This window comes from Xyrauchen texanus, chromosome 22 (genome assembly GCF_025860055.1).
Source record: "Xyrauchen texanus isolate HMW12.3.18 chromosome 22, RBS_HiC_50CHRs, whole genome shotgun sequence".
In the NCBI taxonomy this organism is placed as follows: domain Eukaryota; kingdom Metazoa; phylum Chordata; class Actinopteri; order Cypriniformes; family Catostomidae; genus Xyrauchen; species Xyrauchen texanus.
The window spans coordinates 34,513,701-34,535,646 of NC_068297.1; the positions used below are offsets into that span (position 1 = coordinate 34,513,701).

General features: G+C 38.0%; 1 protein-coding gene across 3 annotated transcripts; it reads left to right on the forward strand.

Moving 5' to 3' along the window:
* The first annotated feature begins 1,409 nt into the window (after positions 1-1,409).
* Positions 1,410-20,963, forward strand: slc4a1ap (solute carrier family 4 member 1 adaptor protein). 3 transcript variants are annotated; one of them, XR_007972882.1, is made up of 15 exons: positions 1,410-2,235; positions 3,401-3,596; positions 3,684-3,812; positions 3,931-3,991; positions 4,468-4,607; positions 5,548-5,708; positions 5,824-5,893; positions 6,707-6,899; positions 7,191-7,299; positions 9,319-9,523; positions 11,005-11,109; positions 11,304-11,380; positions 12,935-13,004; positions 19,820-20,227; positions 20,470-20,963. XR_007972882.1 is itself a non-coding variant. In XM_052153547.1 (14 exons), the coding sequence occupies exons 1-14, from the start codon at positions 1,429-1,431 to the stop codon at positions 19,867-19,869; spliced, it is 2,373 nt and encodes a 790-aa protein (XP_052009507.1). In that variant the 5' UTR covers positions 1,410-1,428; the 3' UTR covers positions 19,870-20,963. The 3 variants fall into 3 exon arrangements, 1 of the variants encoding a protein (XP_052009507.1); XR_007972883.1 differs by having other exon boundaries at positions 19,820-20,211; XM_052153547.1 differs by having other exon boundaries at positions 19,820-20,963.
* The last annotated feature ends 983 nt before the right edge of the window (positions 20,964-21,946 follow it).

Here is a 21,946-nt window from a genome sequence, read left to right on the forward strand (position 1 = left end):
TTTAATCAATATAACATGTCAGACAAACCAACTGAAAGCATAAGAAATCAACTAAAATAAATAAATAAATAAAAAACAATACACAGAATTCAAAAGGCTATAAATTATAGCCTACAATATAAAATGCATATAATATTAAGATTCAAAAGGGAATATTCAAGGCTTTGTAAAAGTTAATACCTTTTAGCGCTTTACTATTTTTTTTTTTTTTTTTTACTCCTGTTAACATATTAAAGTAATACTTTACTTCTATTTTGAAGTGTGTGAAGTTTGGTTTCTGTGATGACCATTTACATTAATGAATAAAAACAAAATATCCATAAATCAACAATAAATGTATAATATACCATGCTTTATGTTCAATTTTACTATCAAAATAAAACAAAACATCCCCTTTACTTAAATGCATATAAATACCCATATTCGTCTTAATAAAATATTCTAAATCACACCAGAATATTTTTGTATAGATACAGTAAAAAAAAAAAAGAAAGAAAAAAAAGTGTACAATGCTTTCAATTTCAATGTTACAAAAAGCTAATTTTAAATCAATATCTTTCTTAAATCTTGCAATAACTTGTTTAACAGAGTAAATCTTTTGAATAATCTTAAATGAGACCTATTGGTCAAACAATATCATCTTGTATTTTTAATGGTTTCTTCCCAATTAATATTTTAAAATTGTGCATTACAAAAACTTTTCGTTGATGGAGCTGCTCAGTTTTGACATATTTTCCTAAGAGAGCTATATTAATTATTTTGTTTATAATACTTACACCTTCCAACTTAACAGTAGTCAATAGGCCTATATGGTCTTGAAACAATGTTATATTTTAATAATTCAATAAGTTCAATAGGTATAGCATCAATCACAGTCATAAGTTCCTTAAAAGATACTAGGAAGGAATATTTTCCAGAGAATTCAGTGTGTGTGTAAGTAAATTAGCATTGATGTTAAACAGTTGTATCACCAATAAAATATATATTTTTTAACCAACTGTCGAAAAAAGGGTTTATTTCTGTGCTTAATGTATTTCTTTTTCCAAATTAAACATTTGTCAGGGGAGACGTTGTGCTTATAATCATCCATGATAGTAAGAATGTCTTCTGATGGCTCTCATGTCGTCTCATGACAACTGTCACAGCAAAATCACAGACATCGGGAAATGAGCGGTATTGATGTGCAACACTAACATATGTCCGTGTAAAACGTAAATAGTTCCTAGAAAATTTATCAAACAGGTCAACAACGTAAAAGATCACATCGACGATATATAAAATGAAAATAATTATTTTACATTCGCCTAAAAATATTCTGATACATTACATGCTATAAACCAATCAAGATTGACGTATATCACGTACTATGCACAACAGGCACGGGATCATTTAATCGTAACACCAAACAGCTTGTCGGACAGTGAACGCATGGAATCTGGCCGTTCGCAGACAGAAAATAATCACACAGACATGGAGACAGAGAGGAGCTCGGACCAGGAGGCTGGTCAGACATGTGAACCTGAAGAGAACATCACCAGCACTAATGAAATCACGGATGAACTTTTTAAGAAACCTGCGATTTTTGCAGCCCCATCACTGTCGGTAAAAAAATCAGGAGCAAACTCAGTCAGTAAACCCACAGAAGAATCAAACAGCAGCAGCTCAGAGAATGAAGACAAAAATCATGGTCCAAAACATCTTCAGTCACCTGCACGGCGAACAGACCCAAAACCAGACCCATCAGATATTAAAGATAATCTGCCAGCCATGACATCGGAGGCATCACAGAAGATCCAGCCCAAACCAAAAGACAACAGACCGAAGGCCCCTGCCAAATTACCAGCGCCGGGTAAATTTCCACCCCTTCCGTACACTGAACCCCCTTGGGGGTCTGTTCCTGACATATCATACTCATTTGAGCTACTGAAAAACGGGTCGATCCTGGACGCGGTCCCGTTGACTCAGAGGAGTTATTTTGTGGTTGGTCGTCTGCCTGTTTGTGATGTATCTCTGGAACATCCGTCCATCTCCCGCTATCACGCTGTAGTGCAGTACCGAGGGAAAGCGGAACAGGACGAGGTCGTGGGAGAGGAGAGAGGGTTTTATGTCTATGATTTGGGCAGCACTCATGGGACTTTCGTCAATAAGAACAAGATTCCACCCAAAACATATATAAGGGTCCGTGTGGGACATGTAATCAAGTTTGGGGGAAGCACAAGACTCTTTATTCTGCAGGTATGATATACTTTGTATTGCTGAGTGGTTTAGTAATACTTCAAAATAACATTTTGTCATTCATTAAATGCCATGTAAGTGGTTTTTAATACCACACATGCATTCAATGGCCCTACCTGGCAGATATTGAATGGATAATTGTCCAAAGAAAACACAAGGTTCAACAAAAAAATTTACATTTTCTTATCATTTACTCACCCTCATACCATCCCAGATGTGTACGACTTTTTTTCTTCAGCAGAACACAAATGAAGATTTTTAGAAGAATATCTCAGCTCTGTTGGTCCTCACAATGCAAGTGAATGGTGACCAGAACTTTGAAGGTCCAAAAATAACATAAAGGTGGCATAAAAGTAATCGATAAAACTCCAGCGGTTAAATCCATATCTTCTGAAGCAATATGATAGGTGTGGATGAGAAACTGATCAATATTTAGATTATTTTTTACTATCAATCTCCAACATTGACCAGCCCCAACCATTAGATGAATGAATGAATCTTACATTTATATAGTGTTTGTCTGACAGTACACTTAAAGTGATTTCCTTAACCACCACCAGTATGCAGCATCCACCTGGATGATACGAAGGCAGCCATAGTGCTCCAGTTCGCTCGCCACACACCAGCTATTGGTGGAGAGCAGAGAGTAGAGTTATGTAGACAATTAATGGGTTGCTAAATATGAAATTGTAGATTTACAGTAAAAAAGGACTTTGATCTGTTTCTCACACCTATCATATCACTTTTGAAGACATGCATTTTACCACTGGAATCATATGGTTTATTTAATGCTGACTTTATGTGCTTTTTGGACCTTTTGAGTTCTGGTCACCATTCATTTGCATTGTGAGGGCCTACAGAGCTGAAATATTCTTCTAAATATCTTTGTATGTGTTCTGCAGAAGAAAAAAGTAATACACATCTGGGATGGCATGAGAGTGAGCAAATGATGAGAGAATTTTCACTTATGGGTGAACTATTCTTTAATTGCTCTCTTTTAAAATGCATGCATTACATTATGTTGTTAAAATTATTAATAAAATAAGCATTTTTAGAGCACTACTGCTGTCCAGATCTGTTATGGTTAATGTTGGATCTAGTAGTGTGGTCAGTGATATTGCTTGAAAGAGAGTTTTGATTATGCCAGATCACTCTTTCTTCCAAGGGTCCGGAGTTTGATGAAGAGGCAGAGTCTGAACTGACGGTGACAGAGCTCAGAGAACGGGCCAGGAAACAGAGAGAAGAGCTGGAGAAGAGAATGATGGGTGACGGCTCAGACGAGGAAGAGGAGAAGGAGGAGAGGGAAGCCAGTGCTTTAGGAAGAAGTTCATCAGAAGATACTGGCTGCTCGTGGGGAATGGGTAACACTGACAACAGATGATCTACAGTTATTTTGAGGAATTGTGTCTGTTTTTAGTGAAGTTATAGTTTGTCTTTGCTCTGTTCAGATGAAGAGGCAGTGCCTGAAGAGGATGAGAATGAGGAAAATCCATTTGCCATGGAGTTTCATGAGGATCAGGAAGCAGCTTACCTCAAAGATCCTAAAAAGGCCCTGCAGGGCTTCTATGAGAGAGAAGGTAAAAAAGCAGATCAAGAGGCAATAACCTTAGTTAAACTAAAGCAATTCAGATACATTTAGTTGTGATTTCACCATTAAATTACCTTTATGAATTTAACTGTTTCTGCTCATGTTAGGGGAAGAACTAGAGTTTGAATATGAAGACAAAGGCCATGGCACCTGGCTCTGCAGAATCAAGTAAACACTTTCACTATGTCTGCAGATATTTTCATGCACACACACACACACACACACACACACATATATATATATATAAAATGTTATATACACATATATATATGTTGGGTGGCAATACTCTATCAATATGCTTTTGTTGCCAAATGTTAAATACACAATGTAAATACACCGAGGCAAATGTAATTTACACTTTTTCACTACTCTGTTACGATACATGTCAATTAGGGTATCTTCTTTATTTTCATAAGAGGCCATCTCAATATAATATCTAAGAGACTTATCACATTTTTAGCGGGTAGAAAGTTTACATAGGAGGCATTTCTCCTCACAGAACTGGTGTAGCTCAGTAAGGTGAGCGGTAGGCTTTCACTGTATTTACCAAATTTCAAAACTAAAGTAGTAATCGAAATGTACAGACCAACTCTGGCAATGTTTGAGATTTTTTTTTGAAAGTGTTTCATTTCTGTTTGTTCTAGGTTGCCTGTGGATGATGCTGTGGGCAGGCAGCTGGTGGCTGAAGTGACCCACTCAGGGAAAAAGAAGGAAGCGGCTGTCCAGTGCTGTTTAGATGCCTGTCGCATCCTGGAGGCCCGTGGTGTTCTCAGACAGGAGGCAGGTGAGGAGATGCCAAATTCGGACTTGTTTAATTTGGACTAATCTCACATAGCCAGACCTTGTACTGAACTGGATATGGTCTGGTCCACATTGCAGCTTCTTTGTTCAGTTACCACCCACTTATGCAGGAAGAGATTGTCTGATTAATGTGTAAAGTGACCCACCACAGTTCGTTTTGTTTTTATGTGCCATTTAGGTTTATCATAAAACACTGAAAAAATAGCGGAAATGTCAATAGACTGTGATGAGAATTTCTGCCTGATAAACATTAATAAATACAGACATAGCTCATAAGTCAAAGCAGAATATACAGTTTTGATGGTGGATATCAAATGCTTGCTACAAAGTGTTTAAAACAAAACTTGCACTTGTTTTATCAACCCACTTGTGAACATGATTTTGGAAGCCATGTTTTTTCCTTGCTTACTTGAGTTTTTATTTCAGAATCTTTCTGTCTTTTATTTTTAGTTGGTTTTGTGAGAGTGGCCTAAGTTTAATTATCGAGAATCACTGTAGCAACTGTTATTTTTGATTGGAAGGAAATAGGATTAGTATTTTCCATACAATGCAAGTCAATGGGGTCCAAAACTTTCAAGCTCCAAACAGGAGCATTAAAGTAATCCATATGAATCGAGTCTTCTGAAGTAATACAATCAGTTTGGGGTGAGAAACAGACCAAAATGTAACTCTTCAGTCTCTATAAATTGTCACGTGCAGTCTCCATGGCACGTTCATGAGAGAAGCTCACTCACAGGAGTTGCATTTTGGTCTGTTTCCCACCCAGAACCGATCATATTGCTTCAAAACACATTAATTAATCCACTTTAATTTTACTGATTACTTTTATCAAAATCACTGTAGGGACCATTATCTCTATACATATTTTTTTAAGTAATTATTTTTAGTCCAGTCACATACTGTTTTTGCCTCCTTACTTACAGTATCCCGCAAGCGCAAGAAGAAGAACTGGGGGGATGAAGATTTTTACGACAGTGACGATGACACGTTCCTGGACAGGACGGGTGCAGTTGAAAAGAAGAGAACGGAGCGCATGAAGAAGGCCGGAAAGATTCAGGAGCGTCCTGATACCTATGAATCACTGGTAAAAAAAGCCTGTATCATATGGGCCATGTGATTAACTGATTATGAATGTTCCTTTGAGCCCCTGTGTGTTCTCTATGTAGTATTGATAATATACTGTTTGTGTCCTCTTTTAGCTGGCTAAACTTGCTAAGGTTGAAAAAGAGCTGGCTGACACTGAAAAGAAGCTCAATTCTTCTGGAAAAGGTAACATGGTTAAAGGCTGCATACTTGTTCTTATTTCTCGCCATAATTTACATTACATCATGTGCCTGTTCACACCAAGTCTAATGCAACAAAAATAGGTGCGTCTAGTCACAAACTATTTCTATACAAATTATCATCAATCTCTGACAGATTACCTGACGAACAGTGAAACTTCAATGTAGATTACAACCCATTGCTGATATAATGAATATGTTTGCACTTTTATAGAATGGAATGATGGAATTTTTATTATTCTGATGATGTAAAAACAATGTGCATGAATATGAAGGGATAATTCACCCAAATATAAATACTAATTTTATTACTCAATAATTTACTCACCCTCATGTTGTTCCAAACCCGTATGTTTTTCTTTATTCTGTGGATCTCAAAAAGATGATAGGAAAAATGGTTGCAATTTAAGTGAACAGGGACTGAGGCTGTTCTGCATTCACTTAAAAGTTATTTAGAATATCAATTAGATAAAATATCTTACCAAGTGGCATCTGCAAACAAATAATGCTACACCTTTTCTCTGAAATATGCAATGACATACAATACAAAATGCATACAATAAGTGTGCCATCATTTTCTAAATTTTGCCCACTGTTTTACAGCATAATGATGATAACATTGAACTAAAAAAAAACGGTTACACTACTGAAAAGTTGGATCATAGCTGTATGAATTTTCACGTAGGATGTGAAGGAGTTAAAATTTTATAGGGATGCATTATTTCCTTTTAACGTCTAAAAATCGCAACTGAGGGAATAGGCCATACAGTTATACTGCATATATATTCTGTATCTTTAGGACACTCCAGCTCCTCTTCAGAGGACCCTCTGGATGCCTTCATGAGTGCTGTACAGGGTGATATGGCTCTGGATGGAGTGGAAAGAAAAAAGCTACACTTACACGTGGCCGACCTGAAGAAGGAGCGTGAGCGACTGCGTAAACTAGTGGAGCTAACCAAACCTACCCAGCTGCCCTCACTGCAGCCCAGCGGGTGAGCTGAAAGTTCTCAACACCCCTACAGATCAGCTGTGCAATTTCAATTATAAAATTATTCCAAGAAGATTAGATAAGAAGCAGGTACAGAAGTAATGCTGAAGTGTTTTCTGGAGTTTCTACCCTACCCGTACCTCAAACTCAGTAGAGGCACATTTGAATCTTGAGAGAACTTTGCAGAACAACATGTAGTTACATATTAAATACATTGTATTTTATGTATTTTAATGTAAGTGCATAGCAGTTGAAGACACCTAATATACAGTGTGACCATGTTTCTTTTTTACAGATCTAGTAGTCAGTCCACAGAGACGGAGAAACCAAAGAAGTTATCTCTGCCTATGTTTGGAGCCATGAAAGGAGGCAGTAAACTCAAACTGAAGACCGGAACTATAGGCGTGAGACTGCATTCATTTATTCTTTCTAATGCAATTCGATTTGAATCAAACGAAACTGTAAGGAATTTGCTCATTTACCCTTCACTAAGCCCTGTCTTGAAAATGTCCTTCCTTTTCCCTAACTTTTGGAACAGTTGCTGTCCTCCAATATTTTTTTTATATAAACAAGTAAAGGAAGAGTTAAATTATAATTCTCTCATCATTTACTCACCTTTATGCCATCTCAAACTTGGTTGACTTCTCAGCTTCTGCAAAACACAAACGTGGATATTTTGAAGGATATATGGGGTGTATTTTCCATACAATGCAAGTCAATATTGTCCTAAACTTTCAAGCTCCAAAAAGTAAATAAAGGCAGCATAAAGTAATCTGAATGAATAGAGTGGTTTAATCCATGTCTTCTAAAGTGATACAATCAGTTTGGACTGAGAAACTGACTAAAATATAACTCCTAAATCTTGTCATCTGCAGTCATACATGAGAGTAGTTCACTCGTACCGTATTTTCCAGAAATAAAGTTGCACCTGAATGTAAGTCTCACCTGGTAAACATCGCATTGTTGAGAGAACAAAAACACAGATAAGCAATATGACATAATATAATATCACATCTGTGTATAAGTTGCACTCACAGAGGTTGCAAGCAGCAAGCCCAGGAGCAGACCGTGTTTATTTGAGAGCATCTGCTTTAAGTTATTGTGTGTAGCACAAGTTTTTTCATCTTCTTATGTTTCATGGAAAAAGGCGTGACAAATAAGCCTTATCTGTTTATAACATATGTAACTCTATGCTGATGCAAAATAAACAGTAAAACAATATGCCTGTTGGATTCTATATTCATTCATTAACATTAGCAGCTGTCTATCTGTGGATATTTCTGATATTAGCAACCCTCCTTGATATGCATTAATTATCCGGTTCACTGACTGAATGATTTTACTGCAAGTGTGATGAAACATAATTTTGTGGGCATGTGAGGAGTTTGCCCACAAAATGAGGATCGTTACATGTACAACGATGTTACAATAATGTTATGATGGGACAGAATATTTCAACTGGTTGCAAAAAAATCTTTGTAAAGTCAAAATATTGTGAATATTACGTGTGTTTGACTGGCTGACATCAGTTACGTATAAATTATGTAAAGAAGTCGCTTCGGTCTATAAATCGTAGGATTGCATGAAAAACACAACTTGTATTCCATAAAATACAATACTCTTGCTTGACACATACTCAGAGGAATTACATTTTGGTCTGTTTCTCACCCAAATCATAACCGATCAAATTTCTTCAGAAGACATGGATTAAACCACTTGTATGGATTACTTTTATGATGCCTTAATGTTCTATTTGGAGCTTAAAGGTTTGGACCCCATTGACTTGCATTGTACACATCAAATGTCCTTGAAAATATCTTGTTTTTTTATTCTGCAGAAAGGAAGTCACATGAGTTTGAGACTGCATAAGGGTGAGTAAATGATGAGTGAATTATCATTTTTGGATGATCTATCCCTTTAAGAACTCTACAGTATGTGGATAGTTATTAACAGAATTTTACTGAAATTATCAATAAATGTGGTAAAATGTTGCTTTTGGACCACTTGCAAAAGTGACACAAGGTACCTAGAGAAGAAACTGTTATGTTATTATTCTTATCAGTTTTTATCATTATCAATTGAAAGTTGATTATGATAAGTGCTTGTTCTGATTCCGATGCAAACCTCTCCATTATGCATTCCTATTTGCAAGTCCATGTTTAAGATGTGGACTTTCATGGCATATTGGAGACCTTTCTAGTGAAATGCTATATATAACTAATGTTAATCCAGATTATTTAATAACTCCTGAGGTAATTTAATTAACCCAATGGACTCTCTGAGCATTTTTGATAGCAGCAGAACAAGCGTTAACAGTTAACAACGGTCTCTAATGGGGCAGCGCTTAGCGTAGGGTCAGTTCCCTCTTAAAGTTGAGGCATGTTAATGAGGTACTACTCTCTCTCCCTCTCCAACACAAACAGAATTTGCCCCCAAAGCGAGCCATTCTTCCAAGTGAGCTCTTTAACATGAAGGAGCTTCCCCCTGAGGAAGAAGAGGAGGATGAAAATACAGAAGACGCAGTCACAGATGGTGATATGGAGGTTATTCAATCTGCAGAGATGGGAAGTCCTGAACACTCCAATGCTGACTATAACAGACTTGAAAGCCATCTAAACCAACCTAATGGTTAGACCTTCACCACAATAACTACCCACAGCTACATACAAAAAGTTTACGTGCAAAAATGAAAGAGACTGTCACTTGAAAAATATATACTGTAATTCAATATTTGCTATTTTAATGTTACTTCCAAAATATTCAGGTTACTTCCTGAATTTGAATGGTTTTTGGGATTAAAATGGTGTAATAAAATGGTTTTGACATCTACCAGTTAGGGCTAACTGCCAATGCTAACCAGTAGGGAGGGGACGATATGGTTATCCAAACGAGTCGGATCTATAAACGAGTTGAGGTTCAATATTATCTCTATTTGATATGAAATCACTTAAATTACTTACATTTTGAAAAATGTTTGCACCAAATGCACATTATAAAGAACAATTATAATTGAATACACAAAATAAATGCTCAAAGTTTAAATAAGAGTTTATCATATAAATTTCATTTTAAGAAAAGATCACAAACAAATGAGCCTTCAAAAGTTGTGGACTACATTCAGGCTTATCAGTTGCAGAACAAGCAATAGAACTGAACTTGTCCTGAAAAAGTATGTGAAAGTGTGTGTGTGTGTGTATATATATATATTTTACTCATGTGTTTTGTCATGATTATTATAATCACATTTTAACTTTTTTTACACTCAATAAATTCAAATAATTTAATGTAATTGCATGTATGAAAATTAAATGAGCTGTCAATGTTTGAAATTACATTGAGTTTGCATCCATTTGAATAACACTATTATAAATATGTTATATAATGCTATAATAGTACTGTCACTTTAAGAGTTCACCGTGCATCTCACAAACTCGCAAGTGTGAGAAATCGCTGTTTTTAAGAGCATCGGTGCTAGTTTTTATAAAAATGTTTATTTATTTTTTATTCTTTATCTGACAGTAAATAACAGAAAGGATATTAATAGACACATTGTTCAATAAAATTAGAGTGCGAGATTGCATCTTTAATGGGGACACATTACATGGAACAAGACGATTTTCCAGGTATTCCTGTACTTGCATTTCTAAAAGCTAAATTCAAGCACTTTTACGTGAACCCTGTATTGTGCAAATAAGCACAATAGGGGGAAAATCAAGCGATAGAGATGTTATGATGTTTGACAGGTCATTTAATTTATGATCACATAGACAGAAATCACCATTGCAAATTTCAAAATATCGAGTTTTCTCTCAATATGGTTCGTAATTTTTTTGGTTCACTATATATTGAAATTCAATACATATCATCCCATCCCTACTAACCAAGAAATTACAAGGGCCCAGTGTAGTGCTGTTTTATTTCTGACCACAAGGAGACAATGTTGTGCTACTACACAAGCCTGTTTTATACCACCTATGAGATTAGTTCACAAAATCTAACTTCTACCATGTTGGAGAAGTTCACGACCATGCTAATTATATAAGCAAATCAATCTAAAGTAGCTTGGAATCCACATGTAGAATTTTTTTTTCTTCTGTTTTTGTGTCTAGAGAGGGGAGACCATGTGGACCAGCCTGCTAAAATAGTGACAATTCATGGAAAACAGAAATCTAAGTCTTCCGATCTTCAAGACAAAAGTGCCTCTCCTCCAAAAGGTAAAATCACATTCTGTTCAGTGATTCAAATGGATTGTATTGTGAAGTGATGTTAGAATCGTTCAAAAATATAAACGAATGTGATGAGATGAAACGTGGTATTAGGATAATCTTTCAAACTTAATAATAGGATAATTGCTGTGGCATATATATTATGATTTATATATGTTATGTTATGATTAATATCTCTACAGAGGGAGGAGACAGTGGTGTCTCAAATGTCCAGAGTCCAAAGACAAGTGTGAAGAAGAAAGTTATTGGACCAAGCAGGGTAAGTGATATTGTAAACAGCATAACAGACCTACATGAGATATAAGGTATGTGAATTCATAAAACATATAGATCATGCAGTGTTCATAAGATTGTTCAACCAAAGTGTTAATGGTGTTTGAGGTGTTTTGATCTACAGTGGCCCCCAAAAGTGTGTACACTTCAGCCACACTTAAAAATGTTTGAATTTCATTGTATGAAAGTATATCAAACCAAGTGGCATTTGATAGCCCTATGAAATATACACCAAGATAGCACACACGCATACTTTTCAAGCAACACATTTCACAAAAATAAGTTTGTTAGGTTTTACATGATAAAACAATAATTATACTGTACAAAATGAAGACAAAAGTAGTTTAATACTTTGGATACAGTTGTGGTTACACCTGTGTGAACATGCGTGGAATTAACTTAATACATTGACTTAAAATTCTTGGGATCAAAGTAACTTCAAAAAATGACTCAGAAAAGTTACGTTAGTTCTGAGAAAAGGTCTAGCATCATTTGTTTGCAGATGCCAATTGGTTTGATACAGTCATACATTTTAAATGTGCCTTAAGTGTCCAAATATTTTTTGGGATCACTGTTTGGTCCCAGAACCTACAGAGCTGGAACATGTAAGATTTGTCTGTAGATTACAGAAAGCTTATAATATTTAAGGCATCTTTACACTGTTGAGTTAAAAGGTTAGTTCACCCAAAAATGAAAATTCTCTCATCATTAACTCACCCTCATGCCATCCCAGGTGTGTTTGACTTTCTTTGTTCAGCAGAACACATTTGAAGAAAAATAGAAAAATATTTCAGCTCAGTATGTCCTTATGATGCAAATGGATGGCGATCAGACCTTTTTGAAGCTCCAAAAATCTTAGACAGTTAGCAGAAATGTCATCCATACGACTCCTGTGTTTAAATTAATGTCTATTAACCCGATACGATCGCTTTTGGTGCGAAAAAAGATTAATATTTAAGTAATTCTTAACTATAAAGCATCGCTTCCGGTCAGCAGTAGTATGCGCGTGACATATCGTGTTGCCGTGTTCACGCGAGAACTGCGACACATATGGAAGAGCAGCGCTGTTTACAACTGAGTAGGAGGAACGCTGCACAGAAGCTGCGCTGGTTTTGGTTTAGATCTGTATTTGTATCTGTTTATTTACTTACAATGGTGCATTTGTGTGCTTATCCTGAATGTTTCAACTGAGAGAAAAATGTGAGATCATCCATAACATGCCAACATGAATACGTCACATGATAGACCACGTGAACTACGCTTGAGTTCTGTGCAAATGAAATTCAGCATCAAAATGGCCTCAAAATGTACAAATTATCATCATTTATTTTTAACAATATGTATGCAATTGTAATTGCTGTGCAAATCAATTCTCTGAGCAGCATTGAACAGTCTTTGAAAATTGAAAAAGTTTGAAAACACCTTTGCTTTGTGTACATTCCACTTCAGATGCAGCTTCTATGCCACCTTTTTAGTGTAAAGATGACTTTAGTTAGTTTCTCATATCCTGATATTTATATATTGCTACCTATTTTTCTAGCCTCCTGTGACCATGTCAAAGCAGTACCCAGAAGACGACCCTGACTACTGCGTCTGGGTTCCTCCAGCAGGTATATAGCTGCCCCTTGTCTGTGGGCTCTGATATTTACACCATGTCGAGATCTAATGTACTGTTTTTATGTTTAGTGTCCCAGAGACCCCATTGATTTACTTGTAAAATAATTATTGCAATTTAAAAAGTTGTAACATTATTTTCTCTTTAAGTTCCTCTGACCTAATCAAATCCCAACACTCAGATATTATTGAAGACCTACCCACAACATAGACAACATAGAAAAATATAATTGGAATTAATTCTAGTAATGTTTCTGTTTGGGGTCAGTTGGACCTCAGCAAAAGCACATAAGAAATTAAAATAATCAACTTGCAGGAGTGTGTCTCTACAGTGTGTACACCAGTCAGAGAGTTGTGGAATTAAAAAAAAAATTATGATATTTTAATATGTTTTCTGAGAACTCAAACATAGTTACATTTTTTTATGGAGGACGTTTGAAGTGTGAACAAGCTGAAATTCTGTTTTCAATCAGTTCTCATAAAATTAGGAAAAGTCAAGAGTTATTAACCTGATAAATCAATATTTATTGCAGTTGTTGTTCTATTAAAATGACCCCAAACAAATTACCTTGTTGTCCTCTGTAACTTTGTACACAAGTGCAAATAGCATCTGCCTTAAAAGTTCTGCAAAGTAACAAAAAGCATATTTTTTGCACTAAGTGCAAATAGCGGTAGATGCTATTTGCACTCTAGTGTGCTATTACATTACTGTTAAATACTAACATACAGTATAGTGGCATCACTGCAGCATTTTTATTGTGTTTATTTAGAGTCCATAATACACCCTACTCCAGCTCCCACCCCTAAACCTAACCATAACTTAAAAAAATTAACCATGGTTTACTACAGTAACTTTAGGTGACTCACGTAACCCCTGTTCTCTGATAACAGGAGTGAGGTATCTCACTATGGGATTCGCCCCAGAGTATCAGACACTGGAAGCAATGATGCCATGTCTGTCAGCCAATTGACCAATCACAGCAGTGATAATGGAGCCCCACCTCCCTATATAAGACACTGCCATAGGTCTCTTCTTCATTCTCCGCATATATATTCTCCGTGCAACTGCAAGGGTGTGGTGAGATACCTCACTCTTGTTATCAGAGAACCAGGGTTATATTGCCAACTCCTGTATTGCAGATATGCTGTCCGAAGCAGAGAGTCCATCGACTTATAGTGTCTAATCTACACAAACCCAATTGCAAAGAATGGATGGGTGGGGAGATAAATAACAAGCTTGTGCTTTCACTGTTCTTGTTGTTTTGTTTTTTAAACCTCGGTAGATTGACTATCCACACCAATGACTGAATGAGCCATTGATGGCTCTGTAATATCCAGTGTGTAAAAAACTCTGGTAGAATGAGACTGTCTTGTGTTGCGCTGTTGTGATAGGGGTCTGCCCTTATGAGAATCAGCCCAAGAAACAAAAAGATGATTACTCAATGCCCTAGTTCTCTCCACGTACAAACGTAGATTACTAAATGGACACAGACAATTAAGCCACTTTGTCCTCCGAGGAAAACGGTGACTGGTGATCACCCAAAACATTCACCGGTTTACATTTGAGTACGGAGTTGCTCACCTGATGAACCGACAAAGCATGGCGTTCACTAACTCACTTTGCGGTCGCCAGAGCCACTAACAAAGTTGCCCTCTGGCGAAAGGAGCTTCAATTCCATAGTTTCAACTGGCTCAAAGCGAGGCTGAGAAAGTGCATTGAGCCACAGACCGAGCCCACGATGGAACTAGAGGTTTTGACACCCTGTTCAAACGTGGAGTGCCCCTCATAAACCTGCAAACAAGCAGGTGTTGACCCATTGTATTTGAATCAATAACCACATGATAAGCCGATATGACAGCAAGATAAACCATGACAGTAGAAAAGGCCCTGGCTTTATCAAAAGATCTTGAAGAAAACACAACGGTTTTTCAAACACACTCTAGCCCTCGCACTCTGAATAATTTCAATTACCCTCGGAGGTAAACCTGTGACATTCAAATTTAGCCCCTCATGGGCCAAGCCCATAGAGCTGCTCGGTTTGAACTATTTTTCCCCATGTTTGTTTCCTAATTTCAAACAGAATATACATATTACACAGGAGGAAAGGCTCCTCATTACCATGGTTAGGTCAGTGTAGCTAGTCTTAAAAAATTATTAGTAATAATAATAACAAATTATAATAATCTGCCTCAGTAGTCCTAAATAGGCTATCACTTGGGCGGCCACCGAAATATCTTCAATGGGAGAACCATGGTATTTCCCTGCTGTCTGTGACCCAGTCCGAATAGACCTGCGACCCACTTTTGGGTCGTGATCCACCAGTTGAGAAACACTACCTAGCGCACTAGGGCATCCACACATAGGAGCATTGGTTCTCGCTAGAGAGAAGAACAGAGGGCAATGAGTGTTTTCGTGCGATGCAAAGAGTTTTACGGCATCTCGCCCGTATCTCTCCCACAGCTGTCTCATTCGCAACAGTCCCAATGGAATGACTAACGGTGTTGAGGCCATTAGACCCAATAGGCGTAGACGCAGTCTGAATGATAATTTTTTCCCTCTCTGAAAAAGGGACAAAAGGCTGTGAATGTATCTGATGCGCTCCTGACAGAAACGCTCAATACTAATCTGAGACCCAGATATTTTATTTCTTTGAGGGCACCAGACAGCACTTTGTCTTGTTTATTTTGAAAATTAAGTTCTCCAAATGAGACACCAGCACTCTCGTATCGATTTCTGCTTGCTGTGTGACGGAGCACAGAGCAGTAGATTGTCTAGGTAAGCAGGCACACTGAGACCCTTTAATCTCAGCATTTTTAGCGCTACTTCCACACCGCTAAGCACTAGGTGCTAATGACAGTCCGAAAGGCACTGTCAAAAATTCTTGGGCTACTCCCTGATAAGCAAACCATAGGAATTGTGTGTGTGATGGGTAAACGCCAATGTGAAAATATGTGTCTTTCCGGTCGACTGATCAGTCTCTGGGATGAACAAATTGAGTGTTTTGAGCGTGAGCATTTTGAATTTGTACTTTCTGAGGTATTTGTTGAGGTTCCGCAAGTCCAGAATGGGACGGAGACCTCCCCCTCTCTTGGAGATGACGAAATACCTGGAGTAAAAGCCCTGAGGGCTGTCCGCCGGCACCAAATTTATAGCTCTTTTGCTCAGCAAGTTGGCCATTTCTTCTTCCAAAATCCGAGTTGTCTCCCCCTCCACTGTTGACATTAACATCTTGTTGAAGAGAGGTGGTTTTACAGCGAATTGCGGGTGATAACACCGTTCCATTGTAGATAAAATCCAGGGGTGGACTGTGCAAGCACGTCAACTTTCTGCATGAACAGAGAGGGGCCCGCCCGCTGTAGCTCTCACTCACCGATTGTGCTGCAGCACCATCTAGCGGCAGAGCTGAAGATTGCAGATTTTTGTGTTTATTTTCACACATTGCTGTGCCCTCGGCCCACTGCCTGGATGCACAGAGAATAGTTTTATTTTTGTCACACTCATGTTTTCGTGCAAACTGTCCTCTCTCTTTTCTGACCCCGTGGGTGGAGATGGGAAATGCAAACTGAGAGGCACTGGGGAACTGGTGCCAACACTCTCTTTTTTTTTTTTGCAAGAGCTGTGCAACACGAAACTTCTTTTTTGACTCCCCCGCTGAGTCCTCTTGGCTGGAGGGAAGGAAACAAACTCTTCAAACAAACACTTCTTGAGGGAGGAGTGTAACAGAGACTCATGCTGATGCCACAGCTCCTCTTGACGTGCACAGGTTGAGATCCGCAATGACAATGATCTCTTCCCACAATGCCACGTCTGGCACCCCAGTGTCAATTTGCCATCCCATCTCCTCCATCAGCTCTGTTTGATACGCTGTGAGGAGCATTAAGAGCCCTTACGGCTAAGGCTAGAGATCAGTAGTTCTTCTGATAAAGGCCGACAATCTCTCCATCCATCCTGGCAATGAAGAGGGAGTGGACGAAAAGGCCGCCCTACAATCAGGGTGGAGGTTATTCGCCACCGCCACCAGGCTGGACATCCCTAGATCATTCATCCTGTGCACATCCAGCCTAGAGAAACCTTTAACAGGTGCACTATGGGAAAACATCTTGTCCCAAAAATGTTGCATCTCTGCAACGCATGCTGGGACAGCAGGAATCAATTGTTTGACCAGGGCAGACCTGTCTGCACATTTCAATCAGGTCCAGCTCTCCCTGGATATGAGAGGTGGACGTGTCCATCATGCTGCCTGGCCGAGAATGAGCAGGGAGAATTGCATTATCTTCATCCTCTTTGCCGTCGTCCTCCAAAAGGCAATCATCATTGCAATCCTTTTCTTCTTTTCCCTGTCCCCCGCCAAAGGGGCTGATTCAAAGAGGGGAGGTAGATTGGTGGAAACTTCGTCCATTAAATCGCTCCAGCTGCGCTGTTCCTATGGCTGGGGCGACGGAGTAAACCGGGATCCCCATTATTCTATGCTGCGACCTGCACCCTCCTTTCCAAAACTCGCTGTACGAACTGGGAACAGTATGGGCAACACTCGGGATTAGCGAGTGTTGCCTGCACATGTCTGACCCCAAGACAGGCGGTACATTGCAGGTGAGAATCCTTGGGTACGATCAAAGATCAAGGTATAGACAGGAGTGATCCTTTCCCTTCTCTCCGACACTCGGTGATCTCGCAGTTGCCATGACAGAAACCTGAGGTCAAGAACACCGTGCCAGATCCCCACAACGTGCCACTCGATTCTGTGTTAATCCCTGGATCTCTCCTTAATGTGACAAGACCAGCCGATCTGCCACAGCACCATGACGCGCAGGAGAGGGTAGAATCTATAACCGCTTTTAACTACCAGAAATAAACATGTAAACCTGCCATGACGCGTTGGTTTACGACACCCTGAGTGGCTCGTCTAAGTAACTGTTTAGTGACCACTCCTTGCAAGTCCTCCTGAGGATCACTTCCAAATAATCTTCACGGGAATGAGAATGAAAAAGAGACCTGTGTCATTGCTTTCAGTGTCTGATATGCCTGGGGCACATCCAATAGTGAGATACAGAGCGAGTTAGAAAGAGAAGCATAGAATCAATATGGTATTTTTTAGTAAAATCATAGTAACCCCAAATTAAACATTGCTACTATATGAACAACATATTACTGTAGTAACACCATGGTTAATTGCATCAAAACTATAGTTTACATTAGAAAACATGGTTACTTCAAATTACTACAGTAAAACCATGTTTAATTTTATCCAGATCAAATAGTTCTCTCAACTCCTTGACATTCACTGTGACCTTTCCACTGCGAGGAAACACTTTTATTTATTATCATTAGTATTATATGAAATATTAAGGGGAGAGACATAGGGAAAAGAAAGACATAGGCGGCATTCGAACCCAGATCGCCAGCATGACAAAGCATTTTCACATCATCGTAACACTTTGAGCTACTACAGTGACACGTGAGGGTGCAATTTGTTGTAAACTCATGTGTTTCCACCAGACTAATTGAGTGCAAATAGTCACTCCATTCTCTTAACCCCTAAACATCTAACCCGTTAACCTGTTAAATAAATGTATAAATTTGAATGTGCTGCCTTCATTTGACTAAGAAATTTGTTGTGGCTGTTTTGATCTTTTGTCTTAGCAGTGGTGGGTGGAGTTAGTGTTAATAGCCTTTGCCAACAAGATGGGCTATTCAAACGTTTAAATTACCCTTTGTGTAGTTGGAAGCATGAATCAGAAATCAAGCATTCGGGCACCTGCATTCCTTAATCTTGGCCCATAGTCCCTCACTGAATACTAATCGTTATGTTCTGTGATTTATCTTTTGATCTAAGGACACTTTAAACACTGTTTTGGCAATTGTTCTTCTTGACTCAGAAAGTCCTGACAAAACAAAATGAAAAGAGTTGTGGAGGATTGGAGAAAGATACATTGTTTAAAAAACAAATTCACATCTCATAATATTACCAGGCCAATGAATTAACTTCAAAGACAGTGGGTTGTTAAAAGATAAGATTTCAGCGAGTCTCTTTATTTCTAAAGGTACGAGATTGAGTCTCAGCCAGAACCCATTGTGTTGAAATGATTAGGACTTAAATCATAATAACAAGATAAACTAAAGCATAAAATAATGGCACTCATTACTAGGCTGCATTAGCCTTCATCTATGACTTCATTGACCGATAAGGATTTCATGTTGGCTGCAAGTATAGTTTATTTGCAGACTGACTGAATGTGTTCTTGAAAGGATATTCACTTAATGAAATTTAGACCGTTAAATACTGCCCAAGAAGTAAGCCATGTCTTGATGTGACAAGGACTGAAGAAAAATGCATTTGAATTTAATATATAATTAATATAATTTGAATCTAAATTGAACTCAATTGGTAAAGCATTATGCTAACAACACCAATGGCATGGGTTCAAGTCCCACCGAATGCATGTACTAATAAAATGCAAATCTTCAATGCACTTTTTAAATAATAGTGTATGCTAAATGGTTTTAAAAGACAGTTAATAAAGTCCTTATAATCCCTAACCCAATGAATGAGCAATAGTAATGATGATGCTTGTCTTATTAAACACCACTAATCACATCACATCATATTATGATTCATGATACAATCAAATCCCAATAGAGAAAAATCCAAGTCCCGTCCTACATTATTCCCTGCTGAAAATTGTATCTGAGAAATGTGACGCAAGATGCAAAATGCATTTAAAAAGTTGTTTAAAGCTGTCTTATGCCAAATATTTAACTGAGGATATAGTTTGCACTCTTCATCCTATTTTTGTGTCTGCTTTGCAACAGGTCAGACTGGAGATGGTTGGACACATCTGAATGAAAAGTACGGATACTGAACAAAAAGGAAAGACCATCTTCACTGACAAGGAATCAGCTCAATTATACATCTTAACCTTGAGAGAGAAAAAAAACAAAATACATTAAAAAAATAAATATATATATATATCATGTTTATCTCAGACGGACTCAATGTCTCCAATTAAGGAAATTCTTACACAAGGAGCTCCGATGAGATCAGGATCTTTCTAGCATTTGTTATTGGAAACAGATATATTTTTAAGCATGTTTTTGTCCTTTGATATTCTTTTATGTTTCCCTTATCTTCAATAAACTGCACTTGGCAAACATCTGAGACCAAGGTGGGATGGGTATTGGTTTGAAGTTGCATAGGAGGAAAGGTGAATAGATGTTCAGGTTTGTTTTCAGGCACTTTCTTAATTGGTTCTTCTCCATGCTAGCACTGATACTCTGGAGGAAATTAGCATAACAAACCATTTTACTGGTCCAGAAATAATGCACCTGCTTTCTTAAACTCCTTATATTTACTTCGAAATGTAACTTCAAATTCATCATGAACGCTTATGTCAGACCACTCTAGTTTAAGCACTGCACCATTGAATTCCTTGGTCATGTTGTCGGCAAATCTCTATCCACAGCATTGCTTTCTGGGATCAGTTCAACAGGCTTAAGCAGGTGACCATTCTATCCGGTGTTCTGGGTCACTCTCTGAGCAACACTGGACTCCTTCAATTTGGCTGGGCTGCCACGCTCCGTATGGCAAGCACTCCTGTTGGATGCAGCTCTGTTGAAGGCTAACGATACCTCCTCAGAGAAAGGCGGCTTTACCAGCCATCTGGACAATTGCTCGACATTCTGGGATTTGGAGCGAGCTGTTAATGAATCAGAAAGGGAGTGAGAGGGGGCTCTGTAATTGTGTGTGTTCTCTTGATCTTAATAAAGAGTGACTCAGTGTTAGGTGTCTCTCTGTCTGTCTATGTACGTGTGTCTCCAAGGAAGGATTAGCCCCCCACACTACTACAGACTAGTCTCTCTGTTTATTCAACCCTTTCACTGCTCTTGAATTCTCCATTGTTTGAAGAGAACTGTTTAGAATGGTGTATTTTGTTACTTTTGTAAAATAAAAATTTATGCTGTCTTGTTTTGTATTTGGGGTCTTTTAAGAAGTTTGATATGTTCAAAGCATGTTCAATCATGCGTCTATGTACACTCAATTTAACCCACTTCCTTACTACCTTAATTGGCACCAAACTCTTAAAATACTCAAATGAACTGCTATCAAGATTATTTAATTATGATCTATGATGCTTAAAGGAATGTTCTGGGTTTAATACTAGTGAAGTTCAAGAGAGTGCAACAGTCTCTACCTACTTTTTCAGAACATCAGCTGCCTTGGTTCTGGTAGTATTTTTCCTAATCCTTTTCCAAAGGGATGTCATGAAGGAGTTCTAAGCCATAAAACAAACCAACCAGCTCTGATGTAAATCACATTACAATCTTCGATTTGAACCCAAAAATAGTATTTGAATATCTGACAAAAAGTCTTGAGGTACAAGACAGTCCTTAAAGTCTGTCATGAGGGCATGAACTACAATTCCATGAAGAATTGAAAATTATGCAATCAAATAATAAAAAAATACATTTATGCAATTCAATTAAGTAGTCTGAGAAAGTACAGAGACCGACTTGGGCATCATTCACAATGCCCATGCCTTTTGAAAAGTGTATCGCACTGATTTTAATATAGGACATGGTGGGGGAAATGACGTTACTCAGCACATTAAATCAAAACGGCACAATTTGTATGTATTTAGCCTGCCTCTGCCATCCAGCAGCATGGGGATACCCCGCCAGAGGTCTCACGGATTTTAGTACCCAAATGTTGACAGGTATGCATATGAGTGGGCGGTTGCTACAGAGCATGTTTGGTGTGCTGTGTTCATTGCAATTCTCTGATTGTTTGGGTAGTGTAGTTTTTCACTAGAAATTCTGCTGTGATTTATAAAAAATTATGAAATAATGTGGACTTATGGCTTCAACAGAAGCGTACCATCAATTATTTACCTTGGAGTTCACAGTAAGTCTCTTAAACCTTTTATGATTTAGTGTTAAATA

Bases quoted from the DNA above. Each gene is read 5' to 3' on its own strand.
- slc4a1ap (XM_052153547.1), top strand. From the start codon at position 1,429: ATGGAATCTGGCCGTTCGCAGACAGAAAATAATCACACAGACATGGAG. The intron at 9,524-11,004 runs GTTAGACCTTCA...TTTTGTGTCTAG, and splicing joins CCATCTAAACCAACCTAATG to AGAGGGGAGACCATGTGGAC. The intron at 13,005-19,819 runs GTATATAGCTGC...GCTTTGCAACAG, and splicing joins CGTCTGGGTTCCTCCAGCAG to GTCAGACTGGAGATGGTTGG.